The 15061-nt window shown below is 59.7% G+C and overlaps 3 protein-coding genes across 3 annotated transcripts; all 3 read right to left on the bottom strand.

Moving 5' to 3' along the window:
* Positions 1-250: 250 nt before the first annotated feature.
* LINJ_18_1310 (putative cholinephosphate cytidylyltransferase A) lies at positions 251-2020 on the bottom strand (the record flags this gene model as incomplete). Its single annotated transcript, XM_001464908.1, has 1 exon — positions 251-2020. The coding sequence occupies one exon, from the start codon at positions 2018-2020 to the stop codon at positions 251-253; it is 1770 nt and encodes a 589-aa protein (XP_001464945.1).
* Positions 2021-5813: 3793 nt separating this feature from the next.
* Positions 5814-10220, bottom strand: LINJ_18_1300 (conserved hypothetical protein; the record flags this gene model as incomplete). Its single annotated transcript, XM_001464907.1, has 1 exon — positions 5814-10220. One exon carries the CDS (start codon positions 10218-10220, stop codon positions 5814-5816), a length of 4407 nt encoding a protein of 1468 aa, XP_001464944.1.
* A 940-nt stretch (positions 10221-11160) lies between these two features.
* Positions 11161-13590, bottom strand: LINJ_18_1290 (conserved hypothetical protein; the record flags this gene model as incomplete). The annotated part of the gene is made up of 1 exon (XM_001464906.1): positions 11161-13590. One exon carries the CDS (start codon positions 13588-13590, stop codon positions 11161-11163), a length of 2430 nt encoding a protein of 809 aa, XP_001464943.1.
* Positions 13591-15061: the final 1471 nt, after the last annotated feature.

Below are 15061 nucleotides of genomic sequence, written 5' to 3'. Positions count from 1 at the left end.
GTGCCCACAAATATATTTCTCACGCCTATCATGGTTGCTTTCAGACACCCTTTGGAAGGCCAAGAGCAGAGGAAAGCAGTAGCGAGAGAGGAGGGGGTGCACGCACGTGCATTCGTGAAAACGCCTCGACGTAGTGTGCGTACACGCTATCACCGGAGAATTCAGCACCGACACAGACTGCAGAAGGGCGTCCGCCAAAGACACAGGGCCCAGCAGCTTGCACACAAGAAGAAGACGTCAGCATCTCCACTTATGCCCCGTCCTTCACCGTTGGCACGTCACTCTTCCTGTCCTTTGCCTTTATAGAGCTGTCACTGGCGGCACGGATGCGCGAGATGAGAACGCTGGTGGAGATGCCGGGAGTTCTTGGCACTGTGCGCAGGATGCCCATGCGGCGCGGTACCGCGTAGTACGTGTCTGTCGGAGTGTTGTACTCCTCGCCACAGACAACTACGTGTATATTGTAGTACCGGATCATCTCCGCCGTGATGCCCGTCACTGGTGAGTTGGGAATCACTTCTGAGACGTACTTGCACAGGCGCACCTCATTGATACGCTCTTCGGTGGTCATGATCGGCGGACGTTTGTATGAGGCGCACTCCTCGTCGCCGCAGACGCCAACGATGAGACGGTTGCCGAACTTGAGAGCATTAGCCATCAGCTTCTTGTGTCCGGCGTGGCAGAGGTCGAAGACACCGTCGATGAACACGTTACGCACAGGCGTGAAAAGCGGTACGTTCAGCGAGTACGACAAGTCCACCAGCATGGCAATCAAGTACATTATAGACCCGGCCACAGAGAGCACGTCGTTCAGCAGCGAGCCGAGGCAAAGGAAAAAAACTGCGGCGTGGATGCGGCGCTGGGCGAGGTGGCTGACGTACACCTCGATGGACAGCAGTCCTACAATCATGGCATCGCCAATGACGCTCAGCAAGCTGTACTGGCTTAGCGGCAAGAGGTAGAAGAGCGGCAGCACACGGGCGGCGAGGCAGAGCAAAATAATCCCCTTGTACAGCTTCTTCATCTTGAGAAGCGCAATGCTCACAAAGGTGGCGACGACGAGGGTGTTGTAGCCCACCTGCGCCTTCGCCAAGATGACGCCGAGGATGTCGCGGCACGCGGTAGGGTAGAACCAACGGGCGATGAGGAGCAACACCATGAGGAACGACAACTCCGATTCACGGAAGCAGTACGTCGCAACGTACGCCACATTCTTCACGCGGTCCTTCTTCAAGTTCGACGCGTTGATGCGGCCAAGCACCGTATTCAGCTCAATCAGCTGCAGGGCGAGCAGGAAGTACCACTTCGTGCACACGTCCTCGATTTGAAACACCTCCAGCAGCGTTAGCGCCATAAAGACGCGCGCCATGGAGGAGCAGATGCGGGAGAAGATGTCGCCCAGGCTGGTGGCGCTGCGACAGCGCCGCGCGTGCACGCCGTCCAAAGAGCCGCACGTGATAGAGATGACCAGGAGAAGAATTGCCAGAACCGTGGCCGTCTGCACCGTGCGGTCAGTATGGAAAAAGTCCACATAGTCGGTCTCTGGAGGCTTTAAGATTTGACCGCTCGCAGCACTTGTGGCAGCGGCGGCAGCGGCGGCACCCATGGCCTTGGCCGTCTTGGCCGCAGCGCCTGGCCCGGCTTTGTAGGCAGAGGCCATCTCTCCCACGACAGTCTTCTCAGCTGCGAGGGGTACCTGGCCGGCGCCACGGAGTCCAAACGCCTGCAACGACGACTTCACGTCGCACAGCACCGCGTGCGGGCCGTGCTGCTGATCGCCAAAATGGTAGTACGTGTTAATGAGCTGGTACGCCTGCATGCTGCTAAGAAGCCCTGCCAATGTGATGGCGTTCGGCGCCACGAGATCGCTGAGCAGATGCGTGCTGATACGAATCCAGATCGGGTAAAAAATGCGAGTGACGAAGCTCACGGGGCGGGTGTTGACGTCGCTGTTGGCATGGTAGATGAGTTGTCGCTCCTCTGTGGTAAAGAGGAAGCTGTGCTCAAGCAGATGCGACATGGCAGACTCGCGTGTGTACGCGTGTGTTGTCGATGGATAGGAAGCGAGGAAGAAAAAACAAAGGGTAGGTGCTGTCGTGTCTCAAGGCTACAAGGCACGAGAGGAGAAAGAAGGTGGTGTGTCTACCTTGTATGTGTGGAACTTGATCGTTGTTGCTGCATTCAAGCAAGCGGCATTCGCCGTGCCGCTTTCTGCTGCGATGTCCGTGGCCGCAGCTCGCTTGATCACTAACTGCACAGACGGGGTAGAGGGGAGAGAGGGGGGCACACGCAAACCAACAACGTTCGAAAAGAGGCGTAGAAGAGGAGAGAAAAAAGTAGAATGCTGAGGAAGGATCAGCAACACACTTGTGAGGGGGCCCTACGCACACCAGCAAGGCCGGAGAGTGCACAAAACGGTCAGCAGAGGCAACAAAGAGAGCAGCACGAGGCTATGAAGCTGGGCTTCGGCATCCGCACGAACGCCACACGTAAACAGGTAAAAGGGAGAGAAAGGGGCAAATACATTTTTTTTATTCATTCAGATGATGGGGTGTAGGAAAGAAGGGAAGCTAGACGAAGACTACAGCAGCAAAGCAGGGCTCTGTGCGCCTGTACGTGTGAGAGCTGTCTAGCGATTCGCGCAGGGAAGTGCAGGCCACTATCAAGAAAGAGGGAGACACGAAATAAACAAGATGATGATACGGAAGAGAGACTGCGAGGTGAGATAGACCCCACAGAGTCAAAAAGCTCTGCTCGTCGGTGTGTGTGTACGCGCACGTGCGTATACGTGTCTGAGTGCCGAGTAGAGTCCCTCCTGCTACTGTTGCTTCGCTCTTCTTGAAGAGGCGCCGCGCTGCCGTGTGGCCCGTATGGCGGGGCATTTCACTACGCCCGTGCGTTTTGGTGTGTGTTGTGTGTTGTGTGCGCAGATGCAAACGTGCACGCCTCCGTCTCGTCGCGCAGGTATGCCCTCTGCTGGTGTACGCAATATGCTGGCTATCGCTCTTTGGGTGCCGCAATACACGCAGCAACAGGAGGAGCAGGTTAGCTTGAAGGGCACACGTGCGAGCCTGACCGCACGTGCCCAGACACCTCGTGATTTGTATGGCAAAGCGCGAAGGCACGGCTGCTGCTCACGCAGAGGTAGAGAGAAGGGCGGGGGCGGCGGCCAGGGACACAAACGCAAAACTCGCGGCGTGGCGGGTATCCGATGATACGGATGGGCTACAAGGTGGGGGAAGGGGAAGGAGGTGCAGAGTCGAAGCAGCGCAACAACAGCAAGCACGCGCCCCTTCCCCCCTCCCTGAGGAAGGGAGGTAAAATGATTTCAAGCACAGAAGGCATGAGCTGTTGCGGCAACAGCGGAGCACGGGGCGCATAGAGCAGTCCGTATTAGCTGAAGATCCGTGCCCAGAAAACTAATAGGAAAGCAAAAAAAAAGGAAGAATCGAGAACGCCGGCAAACAGAAAGAGAGCCGCTTGCGTCGACGTGGAAAGAGACTTAGACACACAAGCGCGCATGCGCACCGACACGCACATAGGGAGAGGATGAGAAAGACGGAGTACCCATCAGAAGAAGGGACGAAAAAAGGTAAGGACGAGAGAGTTGGAGCATGCGGAACAGGCGAAAGCAGTCATGAATCGTCGGCCAACCTTCCGTCTCCTTCCCCTCTCCAAAACGCCCTCTTCTTCAGCTAAGGTGGATACGTGAGGATTATGAAACCTATTGACTGCCCTGCACAGCCCCGTGTGCGCGCGTAATCTCATGGGTGGGTGTGAAAAGGATCATCTTGCGCTCCTCGCAAGCTGCCCGTGGCAACGAGTAGACAGAGACAGAGAACACAGAAATTGGAAGACACCAACGACAGATCCGTACACACATTTAGTGTCACTCGTGCCTGGGTGGCTGACAAGACTTTCCCACCTCTCTCTCTTCGCCTTGGTCTGCTCGGATAGGGACCACACCGTTCCACCGCTCTCCATTGCGTTAGCTCCGTATCTCTCTACCACAGCGGGCGTGCGCCTCGACAAGAATGGCGCCAAACATAAGGTCGTGAAGTACTCGTATTTCTGCCGGTAGAAATTCCTACAGACGTGCGCTGCGGCCCGCATGCATATCTCTTTGTCCCACACATTCTATTTTTTTTGAGGTGGACTCGACGCAGATGCACGTGCGCGCACACTGCGGACGGGGGCGATGTATTTGACCCTCCCCACCCCATACACGCGAGAGGTTCGCTTTTGTCTCCAACGTGTCCACCCCACCACGAACAAGTCAGCACCTATACACGCATACGTAACCGCCGCCCACCCACCGCTGTGTCGCACGGCGGCAATGACAGAGAACCGGGTCCACCGACGCCCTTCGGCGTCGCTCAGCCCACTGCCATTCTACTGCGCATACACAGCAGCCGAGGCCCAGAACTACGCACGACAGCACCGCAGCGCAGTAACAGCAGGAGAAGAGATGGTGGATGCGTGTACGTGCTGAATACGCGGGCAGGACTCGTAGTGGGCCGGTCCAGGCGTGAGCATGGCTATACGTCTCTTCGGCACAGCGCCAGCCAAGCCCTGCCCTCCGACGCCAGAGAGCCCGCAGCCGCACCAGAGGGCAGGCTGCAGGCTGCTCGGCTTCCCCCACAACGAGCTGGCACTGGATCATGACATCAGGGCGTGGTGGCCGGCATCATCAGAGAACAGAGGGCATAGTCAAGAATATATCTCTATATGTAACTTGAGACTTGCGCTCATGCATACGCCAGAGAATATGAACAGCTAAGAGGCAAAGGGAAGAGAGAAAGCGGTGAAAGAGGGGTTTCGACGAGTAGTCAGGCAGGGGTGTCGTTGCACTCGCGCCCACGGCGATATGCATACGCAGAAAGAAGGCCAAACAAAGAGAGCGAGAAAGAGAGGAAAGTTTGGGAGGCAAGAGAGCTGAGAGAGTCGATAAAAAAAAAAGAAGAGGAGCCCTACGCCCACCCGTGCATGGGGCGCTGACGCAAAAGGGAGATGGCTACAGTCGCAGTCCATGGCAGCGAGAATCGCGGGCTTGTGCTTCCCGCCCACTGTCGCCGCCGCCGCCGCTGCCGTTGTCGCTGCCCCCGGCGCCGGGCTGCTCCTTCCTATCAGTTTGCTTTCTCGTTTTCTGGGCCGCTTCCGAGGAAGGGAGGGCCAACAGCGCACAAACAAAAAAGGCGAAAGAACAACAGACGAGAGGCAAAGCCAGCGAAAGACACACGGGCGAGCAGAGGAGGGACAGGAAGGAGAAGGGCGGATGGTGTACATTCGCTGAGTCCCCCTCCCCAAGACACAGACGCACACACCAACACCGCACTCATCCGCACAGGAGACATCGAAAGGGAGAACAAGAAAACACTAAGTGGAGGCAAACGCAGCGAAGCACCTGTGGCGTCTAAAAGCCAGAGAGGGTACACAAGCGCAAGAAATAGACCACAGAGAATAAAGGAGAGAGAGTGAGAGACTCGGGCAACGGAGCCCCCACCGTCGCATGCCTTCTTTGCCCCCTTTGGCTTTACGGTAGAGTTGGCGGATGCCGACGCATAGAAGCCGAAGCAGCGACGACAGAGAGAGCGAGAGATGGGGGAGATGGGGAGGGGGAGGGGGGCATGAGCGAAAGCAGCAGTCCAATAAAGCAAAGAACAACAGAGAACGTATCGTGGTTGAGCAAGGGAAGAAGGCTGTACATGGTGAGCACGGAGACCCGGATAGCGAAGCACAAGAAAAACGAAAAAAAAATGGAAAAGCAAAAAAAAAATGATCTATAGCCGCCATCAACTCACCTCACCACCACGTCATCCATCCGCGTCCTTTTCCATGGCCTCCTCTACGCGATAGATGCCCTTGATGGCGCGCATTAGCTCCTCGGCAGAGCGCTCGAAGCAGGCGCCCCAGCGGCACGGATCGCCCTCCAGCAACTGCACGGAGCCCACGCTGTTCTTCGGCGCGCCTGGCACTATCGGCTTCGCCGTCGCCTCCTCGTTCTCGTCGTCGAAAAGGCGCACACGGTTCACGAGGCCCGCGGATGAGCCTGGAGCGCCGTGCAGCATGCCCGCATCGTAGGTGACGAGGGTGATAGTCTGTAGACCGCTGATACCGCTGCAGGCGCGCAGCAGCGCTTTCGGGTCGGTGCTAGAGTCGGACCCCTGCTCCTGAAGCACATCCACGGCGCGCAGCGGCAGCTTCAGCTTCGCGAACGCACTGTTGGCCATGCTTCCTATGTCCTGGATGTCCACCGCCTGCATACGCCATTCACACACGCTGAAGGAGGGCAGTGCGTAAAGGAAGTCCTCGGCGGAAAATATGTTGTTGTAGCGCTTGTACTTCCCATCATCATCCTCGACGCTGATCGGGGCGCCGCCGAGAAGCCTGGGGGTCTCGATGTTCATCATCATCTCCGTCGACGCGAGTGCCAGGCAGGAGCAGACCGCTGAGAACATGGGCTTGAAGGGGTGGTGCACGAGGGCGTGTGCCATGTCGTAGCCCTTCGTGTCCTCGTGCACCGACTCCTGCGTCACCTCCGTTGTCAGCAGAATCGTCCCGTGCGCGCGGAGGCTGACACTGTCCCAGCTGCACACGGCCTTAAACAGCACCGCCAAGGGGCAGGCGAAAGAGCGGTAGAAGGAGGACGGGCTCGCATCTGAGAGCACTACCATCCTCTTCGACGCCACGTAGTCCATGACAAAAGCGAAGCTGTTGCCACTTTTACCGTTCCACACGGTCTCATCCGCCTGCAGAACATTCACGTCGTACTTCACGATCAGCTTGCGCTTTTCAGGCTCGGCGATGGCATACTGAATAGACTCCAGTAGGTCCGCCTCTGAACGCACCGGGTATGTGGGCGTCCCGTCCGCCTCAGCGGCCTCCTCTTTAGGCGGTAGGTTCCCCTCGTAGAAGTCGTAGTGCGTCGTCGTCACGCTCACGGCGTCATCGAGGGCGTAGTGGGAGTAGTTCTGGATCACAAGCGCGGCCCCCTCGAGCGGCATATTCGGTGATAAGAAGTAGGAGATGTGGAAGCCGCAGAAGTTGAGAAAGCGCTCCACGTTCGTTCCCGCGAAGCCCAATCGTTCTACGGCATCGGCCAGCACGGTCAGCGGGTACGGGCAGGAGGGGTACTCGAAGCGCTGGTACGCCGCCGGAGTTGGCGGGGGTAGGAAGTTGCGCGCGCGCTGAAGCGCGTTCTCGTGGAAGTGCTTCCCCTTTAGGGATTTGATGACCTTCCTACTCTTCGAAGCAACGATATAGCCGTAGCCCATGACGGCGCTGTACAGGCGCGAGATCGGAATGTGCCACGTCTTGCGGAACCGCTTCACGTTCACATCCGCCAGCCGAACAACGCCGCGCTCCTCATCCACGCCGATGACGATCGCAAAGTGCGCCGGATCGCTCCTGGCATCGATGCGCACGTTCAAGGCGATGTTGATGTCGAAGCTGATGAGCATCACGCTCTTCGACTCGACCATGAGCCGCAGATGATGGACAAACTGAGTATCGGTGATGTTGGGCTGCCCATCTGCGGCGCCATCGCGACGGGAAGGTAGGATGAGGCCGATGCGCACGTCCTGGTCGATCTGCAGCTGCTGGAGGAAGACGTGATACCACACGTATGCCATCTCGATGGAGCCTTTGTTACTTTCACACACAATCATGGACAGCGGCAGCCGCAGCTGCTGGCACACCTTCGTCAGCGGAATGCCGCGCAGCTTGACGTCGCATACGTTCGTCTTGCCAAGCAGATTGCGGCTACTCTGCTTGCGACGCGCTGAGTCCGTCAGGAGGAAAGTCACCGAGAGGTGGTGCAGCATGGCGAGGCCCAGAACGTGCGGCGCAATCTTCACGTCCAGCACACTTGTCATGAGGCCGCCGGCGCTGCTGCCGTCCAGCACAAAGAGTGGGAACATGGACGGCACCTTTGGCGGGAAAGACTCGCTCTTGAAGACGCGCACAAAACCGCGCGAGAGGCCCAAGTACTTGTCCGCCGGCTGAACCGACTCGTAGAGTGCGTGCAGGCTCACCAGCTGCTCCTCCATCACGAGGTTCGAAAAGGTGCTGGCAAAACGGCGAATGTTGTGCCGCGCGTGGCCCCCCTCCTCGTCCTCGCTCACCACGCCCTCGTCGCCCTTGAAGTGCAGCGGACGCTGCTCCGCAGAAAGGTACGGTGTCAGCACCTTCACCTCGTGGCACACGGGGTCAAAGTCCAGCAGAATGCCGAACAGGCCGGCCGCGTTGGCGGAAAAGCGGGCGGTCGCCATAATCGCGGCCGCCTCCTCCTCGGTGTCGCACTGGTTGCTGCGCAGCCGCAGCTGGGCCTGCTCCAGCACGTGTGGGTTGTAGTAGAAAATGTACATCGACTTCTCCTCTCCAAGGTGAAGCAGCAGCTCCTTGCGGAGCTGTGTCGGGTTCGTGATGGGCGGGTGCTCACCCATGCCCTGCATGTCCTCGCCAGACTCCGGGTCTAGCACTTCTTTGTCGAAGGTGGCCATTTCGCAGTGAACGTGCGCCAGCTGCCTTAATTCGTCCTCACTCAGGCACCGCGCCGCCTCCTCGTCGTCCTCGAATTCGTCCGCCGTGCAGCTGCTGTTATGCACCGCGGTGCGGTGGTAGCAGATGTGGATGTAGTCGCTCACGACGTCGAAGAGCTCCGCCAGCGTGATGGTAGGCAAGGAGATGTAGTGCACACCCATGCGGTTTGCACGCAGCACCTTCTCCACGGGCGTCGGCACCCCCGACACGTAGCTGATGGCCAGCGACGCACAGCACAGCCACGAGCACGGAGCGCCGGGTAGAAGTAGCTTTTCGACGTCGTGCTTGTCAAACAGACCCGCCTTGTTGCGCGGAAGCACATCATCGAAGCGTGGGATCGGCGCGAAGAAGTTTTCTCGTACGTGCTTCACGACCTTAGCTTGGTGGCGCGTCACGCTCCTGAGCCCGTCGACAGCCTGGGCGCTGTCGACCGCGTGGTTGACAGACTCTCCAACAGAGAAGCACGCCTTCGCACCTGTCATCGTACTCGCCTGTGTGGAGGATTGGCGAAACTCACGACCCACTGCCACCACCTCGCCTGTCTCTCCGGTGCCGCAGGTGGAACCCCTGTGGGCAGGCGGCGTGGTCGACGACAGCGAAGCAGGAAAGGCGTGTGCTGTCCTCGTTGTTTCACCTCCCTCGCTGAACCTCATCGCCCGGCGATCACTAGCGGCGTCAGCCGAGGACCACGCGTTCGCATGCGAGACATCTTTGAGGTCGACTCTCTGCCGCGCCGGAGCCGCTGTCCTGTTGCTGGGCTCGCTGCAGTCTGTAGCCGCAGCCGGCGTCTGGGCGGGTGGGCGCGCACCATTCGGCAACGCGTGACCTGCATCACTGCTGCTGTCGCTGGACTCGTTCGAAGACGAGTTGCTGCCGATGCTGGCGTGGGGGGTGTCGAGCATGTCAGCGTCGTCGACGAAGAAGTGAGGGTGTAGCAGGTCACGTTGCCGGTCAGCTCTCGCAGTGGCTGATGCAGCAGCTGCAGCAGTGGCGAGGGGTTCCATGACGGCTGCCGCGGCAGCGGAAATCTTCGACCTCGCTACTCCGGTCGGCCTCGGCGTCGGTGTCAGTGGGACGGGCGGGAGCGACGTCGCCATTGCAGACGGAATCGGCTGCAGATGATGATTCGCCGCGGCCTTGCTGCCTGACGCACCGGTTGTCGCGATGGGGGCGAGAGAGTCGAGCACATTCTGGGCTGTCGCATTGCTGCTCAGCGTCTCCGTCGGTGCCTCGCGCGACATCGCCGGTGACGGCGTTTGCTGCATCTCTTCGTGCAGGAGATTCAGCTTTGCCTCGATCGCCTTGAGGTGAGCCTCCGTCTTCTCATAGGCTGCCTGCACGGCCTCAACCACCTGGTGATGGTCACTGTGGGTCTGTGGCGCAGAGGTAGGCGTGGTCGTCGCGGCGCGCGGCACGAAGCCGGCCCGAAAGCCGTTGCCCGGGGGCACGTCCACGTACGGCGGCACCAGCGACATTGGCACCGAGGCGACGCGCGTCGTCGGGTTCAGCCTCACACGCGTCATCTGCTTCATGGGATTCGAATTCGCCGGCGGTGCGTTCTTGGTGTCATTGGCCCGGGGGGGCAGCGCTGGTGCGGTGCTCTTGTCGCTTATGTGGGGCGCCTCCAAGCGCGAGGGTGGCGGCTGGCCAGCGAGGGACGGGGCGACGCCGGACGGCATCAGACCAAACGGCGGAGGAGAGAAGAAAAGGATGAACAGAAGCAGGCGAAACCGCAGGGAAAGGGGCAAAAGAGCGAGGAAAGGAGAAGAGCGGGACCGCGCACGCCAAGACGCACGAATGCAGACACGCCCGAAGAGGGAAGGCGAAGACAACGTGGCGGGGCGGAGAGCAGAAGACAACGAGAGAGAAAAAGAGAGAGGCGCACGCGCTCTCCACGGAAGGAGCCTCTCTCTTCGTATGTATCGTCACACGCAACACAAACTGTGCTTTTGGTGTTGCTCTTGTCTGTTCGCCTTCGGTCTCTTCTCGTTTCGACTAGCGGTGAAGAGGAGTGTGTGTGGCAGTGGCGTGGTGACGTGGGCGGAGGTGCAAAGAGAGGGGGAAGGGGGGTGCCGGCCGCGGTGGGGGTCGCCCAAAGAGCCACGCGAAGTGGGCACGCATGACCAAAAAGAGAAGGGCGTTGCAAGACGGTGAAGTGAGTCCGAGGGTGCAGGGAGGGAGGAGGGCGCTGCGCAGAAGGCGTGTGTATCGATGAGGGAGTGGTGTTGTGGAGAGTGCAAAGCATACGTTCGCCATTCCTGCCGCGCACATCCTCGCTGCCCGCATACGTATCGCTACATCACCTGTGCGCCGCGGCCCCGCATGTCGACCTCCTTGTGAGAGGGAGAAGAACAAACAACTGAGACGGCGGTCCCATCCATGCTTTGCATCATTACTTGTTCGCTGACTTGGCGGTCCTCGTGGCTGTTTTTTGTTACCTCTAGGCTGGTTGAATGTATGCATACACCAGCAGCTCGACCGAGTGCGGGGAGCAACGTCCAGCGCCTCATTCTCCCATCCTCCGAGAGCCGCCGGCGGCGGCGCGCAAGCTAGTGAGCACGCCCACGCCCTGCAGGCACAGTCGCGCGCTTTCAGCATCGCCGTCCTCTTTTACTCGCTCTACAACACCTTTCCCTCCACCACAACGTTGTAGGCGAGCCACAGCACGGCACATAGCAGCCCAAAGGCGTTGGCGACGAAGACAACCTCGCGCGCCATCTCCCAACACCCTAGCCGCTGCTGTGCCTCGTCGCCAGAGTCTTTTGGATCTGTGCGTCGTCGCCACTCCTCCTGACCCTTTTCCGCCGTGCACAGGATTATATCGGCCACCATGGGGTACGTGCGAGGAGACAGCCACGAGGCCGTCTGCAGAGAGATCTGTTTCGCCGGCGTGGCCTTCTCCGCCGATGCGTCTGCCGCAGTAGCGGGAGTGGCGGGGGTGGGGGCTGATATGGCGGCCCTGTCTGCCTCAGTCAAAGCAGCAGCGGCTGTTGTTGAGCCGATGTCCTCCCTTACCGGTGATGCTACACGGCGGCGGCGGAGACCTGTCAATGAGGACAGTGGCGGGGGCAAAGACGCAGGCGCTGCAGCGGTCAAAGGAGCAGTGCCATCCGGGTTGGTCGCATCCTCCTCCGGCGCTGCACGGTTTTCCAGCCGGTTTACCACACGGTTCATCCCACTCGGTGCGTCGGTCGCCACTGTAGAGGAGAGCTCTGCTGACGCGCCTGGCGAGGCAGCGGACCCATCATTTCCGCAGACGTAATGCAGGAGGAGGGCATCGTATGGAGCGCCGTCAATGTCGTAGTACGCCTTCAGCACGCGGTGCAGCACAAAGCCGCGGTGGGCGTAGAAGGTGGTGGCTTTGAGGTTGCCAGGCAGACAGTGCAGCCAGACGTCCCGCACACCGGTCTGGACGACGAAGCGACGTGCCTCACGGCGCACCTCGTCCGCCTCCTCGTCTGTGAGGACATCTGGCGCCAGCCGATCACGGAAGCGCCGCGCGTCAATCTCTTCTTCGGTCAGGCCACAATTCCGCAGTCGGAGGCGTGCCTGCCGATCTTCGATCCAGCTCTGCAGCTCTGGCAGGTACGTGAGGAGATTCTGGAAGATGGAGGAGTGGGCTTGAGCGCGGCTCGATGACTGGGACGGCGCAGCAGAGGAAATCGGCGGCGGCAGAGGGCCGTCTGATGGAGCATAGCTCTTGTGTCGAGTGCCATCTCCGCCGTCCTCGCATGTGCCACCCGCGGCGGACGCAGAGGTTCCGCCGAGTAGTGTCCTCACCCCTGCTTTGCGCTTCTTGACCTGTGCGTCCGCCAGCAGCGCAATCAGCTTCCGCTTGTCATAGTGCAAGTAGTCCTGCGCGTACACGGGGCGCTGCTGTGTCACGTACGTGACGAAGCGCTGCAGCAGCGCGTGCCCCACGCCGCAGGTCTGAAAGGGTGGGTCGACAGCGAAAGAGCCGATGTAGGCAGTGGGGTTCGAGAGAAGGTGGCCCGCGTCGTGGCGTGCGTAGGCGATCTGGCCAATGATAAAACCCACCACCACAGTGTGTGCGGCCGAGTCGCTGCCGTCGCTGTTGCGCAACGATTTTGTGCCCTTGTGAGTACTATCGGCCGCCTTGCCAGCAGCAATGCGCTCCTGCTCCGCGATGATGCTCTCTACTTGCGCGCATTCCTGCAGAGCCTCAGCAGTCATGCTGCACTCAGAGACCGGTGGCGGAACTGGCGGTGCTGTGGAAGCGGACGAAGGCGACGACGATGACGACGCAGCACTTGCCGTCTGCGTGGCCACCGTCTTCGGCGTATTGCCCTTCGTCTCCCTCCAGCGCTGTATCCACTCCCGGTACGTCTCCTGGGTCACCAGTGCCATCAGGCCCATACAGGCATCGTGGTCCAGCAGCCACTCGTAGTAGGAGGCGGTGTAGTTGATAGGGTACGCGTCCTTGTGCATCTCATACAGTCTGCGGAGCTCCGTCGCCTGCACACCCCAGCGCAGCCGGAGCGAGGCGCAAGTGGTCGATTCAGGCGCGGCCGCCGTAGCTTCAGTGCCGCTGCATGCACCCGTCGAGGACAACGGCGACGACGACACGCCTGCAGTACTGGTGGCGGTGGTAGTGATGGCAGTAGCTTTAACGGGCAGCTGCACCGTCTCCGGTGCAGGGTAGCGTCGATATACCTCTACACTCTCGCTAGAAGCGCCTGTCGACGCGGCGTGCGGCGTCGCTGTTGGCGAGAAGGTCATTGTTGCAGTGTAAATGAGCCGGGGGGAGGGGGGGCTACGGGTTATTCTTAATGGTGTATTATCTCTCGCTCTTCCTGATGTCCTCACTACGCCAGCATCATCAGCACGAGTTCCTTCGTGAGATCGGTGGCAGAGGGAGGGGGAGGAAGCAGCAATGAGTGCCAATATCCTGGTTAGAGAGCCAAAAAGAGGAAGGAAAGTTACTTTTTTTTCTGTGTTCATATGCCGTGCCCATGTCGCTGCCGTACAGCACGAGGTCAAGCGCCACTCGGCCCCAACACCCCGCCCCGGGACCGTCGCAGGCACCATCGCGTCGTGCCAAGCAGCCCTGGGGGCACGCGCCTTACAGCACTGCGTCCACTCAGCCACCTGAGCACGGCCTCGGCCTCGGCCTCGGCCTCGAGCTCTACCCACACTCGGCTCCGCAGGTCGCCTCACAGCGGCTCCCCCATCATGCCGGTCACCACACCTGGTGTACATCCCCCTCGGGGTGGCACTCAGGCCCCTCACGCCAGTAAGGCAGTGAGACCCTCTGACGGCCCTTACGTCGTTGGTGCTCAACCCTGTCACCGCCAGAAGTGGTTCGGCACCGGCAGGGGGATAGAGGGGGGCTGCTGCTGCATGGCGTCGCCTCACATGGTGAGGTTACTGGACCCTGAGATGCCACGCACTGAGGGGTGTGCCCTCTCCCTGTCCTTAGGGAAGGGGGAGCGCAAGTGGGGCAAGTGCAAAGCATAGGACTTCTAATCACTTAGCTTACGCCACGTGCGAGTGCAGCCGCGAGGGTGCACATGCCGAGTGCCAAACGCATGCTCTTGCGTGTTCAAACGATACCTAGGCAACGTCTCAAAATGGAACGGATGGCGGGAAAGTTGCCCATGTCAGCGAGCTACCGTGCGATTCAGCGAGATGGGAAAATCTCGTACGCAGCAGAGGTGCGGAGCGAGGGGGGAAGGGCGCAGACCCGCGCGCCGTGCCACCATGTTCCCCGTTTAAGGTTCTCGTTTTGTACGCTAAAGACAACCTCCCCACCCCTCTCCCTCCATCCTGTGTGTGAGAGAGGGATACAGGGAGAGAGAGACGGTGGGGGAAAGCAAATCCATGGTCTAGGCGGCTTGATAGCCGAACGGAACGGTAGCGGCTGCCTAGTCGCAACCTAGGCCTTTGCTCGACTTTTGGGCGTTGGTGTTGTTTGTGTGTTTCCTCTGGAGCAGGCGCGCGGCGAGCAGACAGCGCGGAAAGGGGGGGTTCGAGGGTTCAGGGCGGGCTTTAATTTGTTTGTTTGTGTGCTTCACAGAGCAACACCGAAGCTCAAGAGTAAGGAACACACGTGAAGAGCCCTCAACGCGAGTTATCACCTCCCCCTAGCCTGAATGGCGGAGAGGCGGAATGCCCGACTTGAGGCGTTGATGCAGTCCAAAATATCAAAAAGCACATGCAGCCTCTTTTGTTTGTGCGTTTGTGTGCATCCGTTTGAAGTAAGGAGGTGGGAAGGAGAAGGAAAGGGAGCGTCAAGCTGCGTAGAGATGTAAGCGAGGGTAAGAGGGAGAATAAGGTCGCGGTTCGCAGTGCTTTCTTTTCCAGCTTTTGTTGCAGCCTGGAGCAGAGCTACAGGGGGAGGGGAGGGGAGGGGAAGGGCGCGTCAGAGTGCGCGAAGTCACATAGCGAGTCCACAGACATACCCGGCGCGCAGAAAGAGTGCAGAAGAGAAGTCGTCTTCGAATGCGTCCTCATACGCACTCTGCACACTCTTCTTCGTCTTCTGTGTCCTTGCTGCCTC

The sequence above is a fragment of the Leishmania infantum genome, chromosome 18 (genome assembly GCF_000002875.2).
Source record: "Leishmania infantum JPCM5 genome chromosome 18".
In the NCBI taxonomy this organism is placed as follows: Eukaryota; Euglenozoa; class Kinetoplastea; order Trypanosomatida; family Trypanosomatidae; genus Leishmania; species Leishmania infantum.
This window is presented reverse-complemented; position numbering and strand designations above follow the sequence as displayed.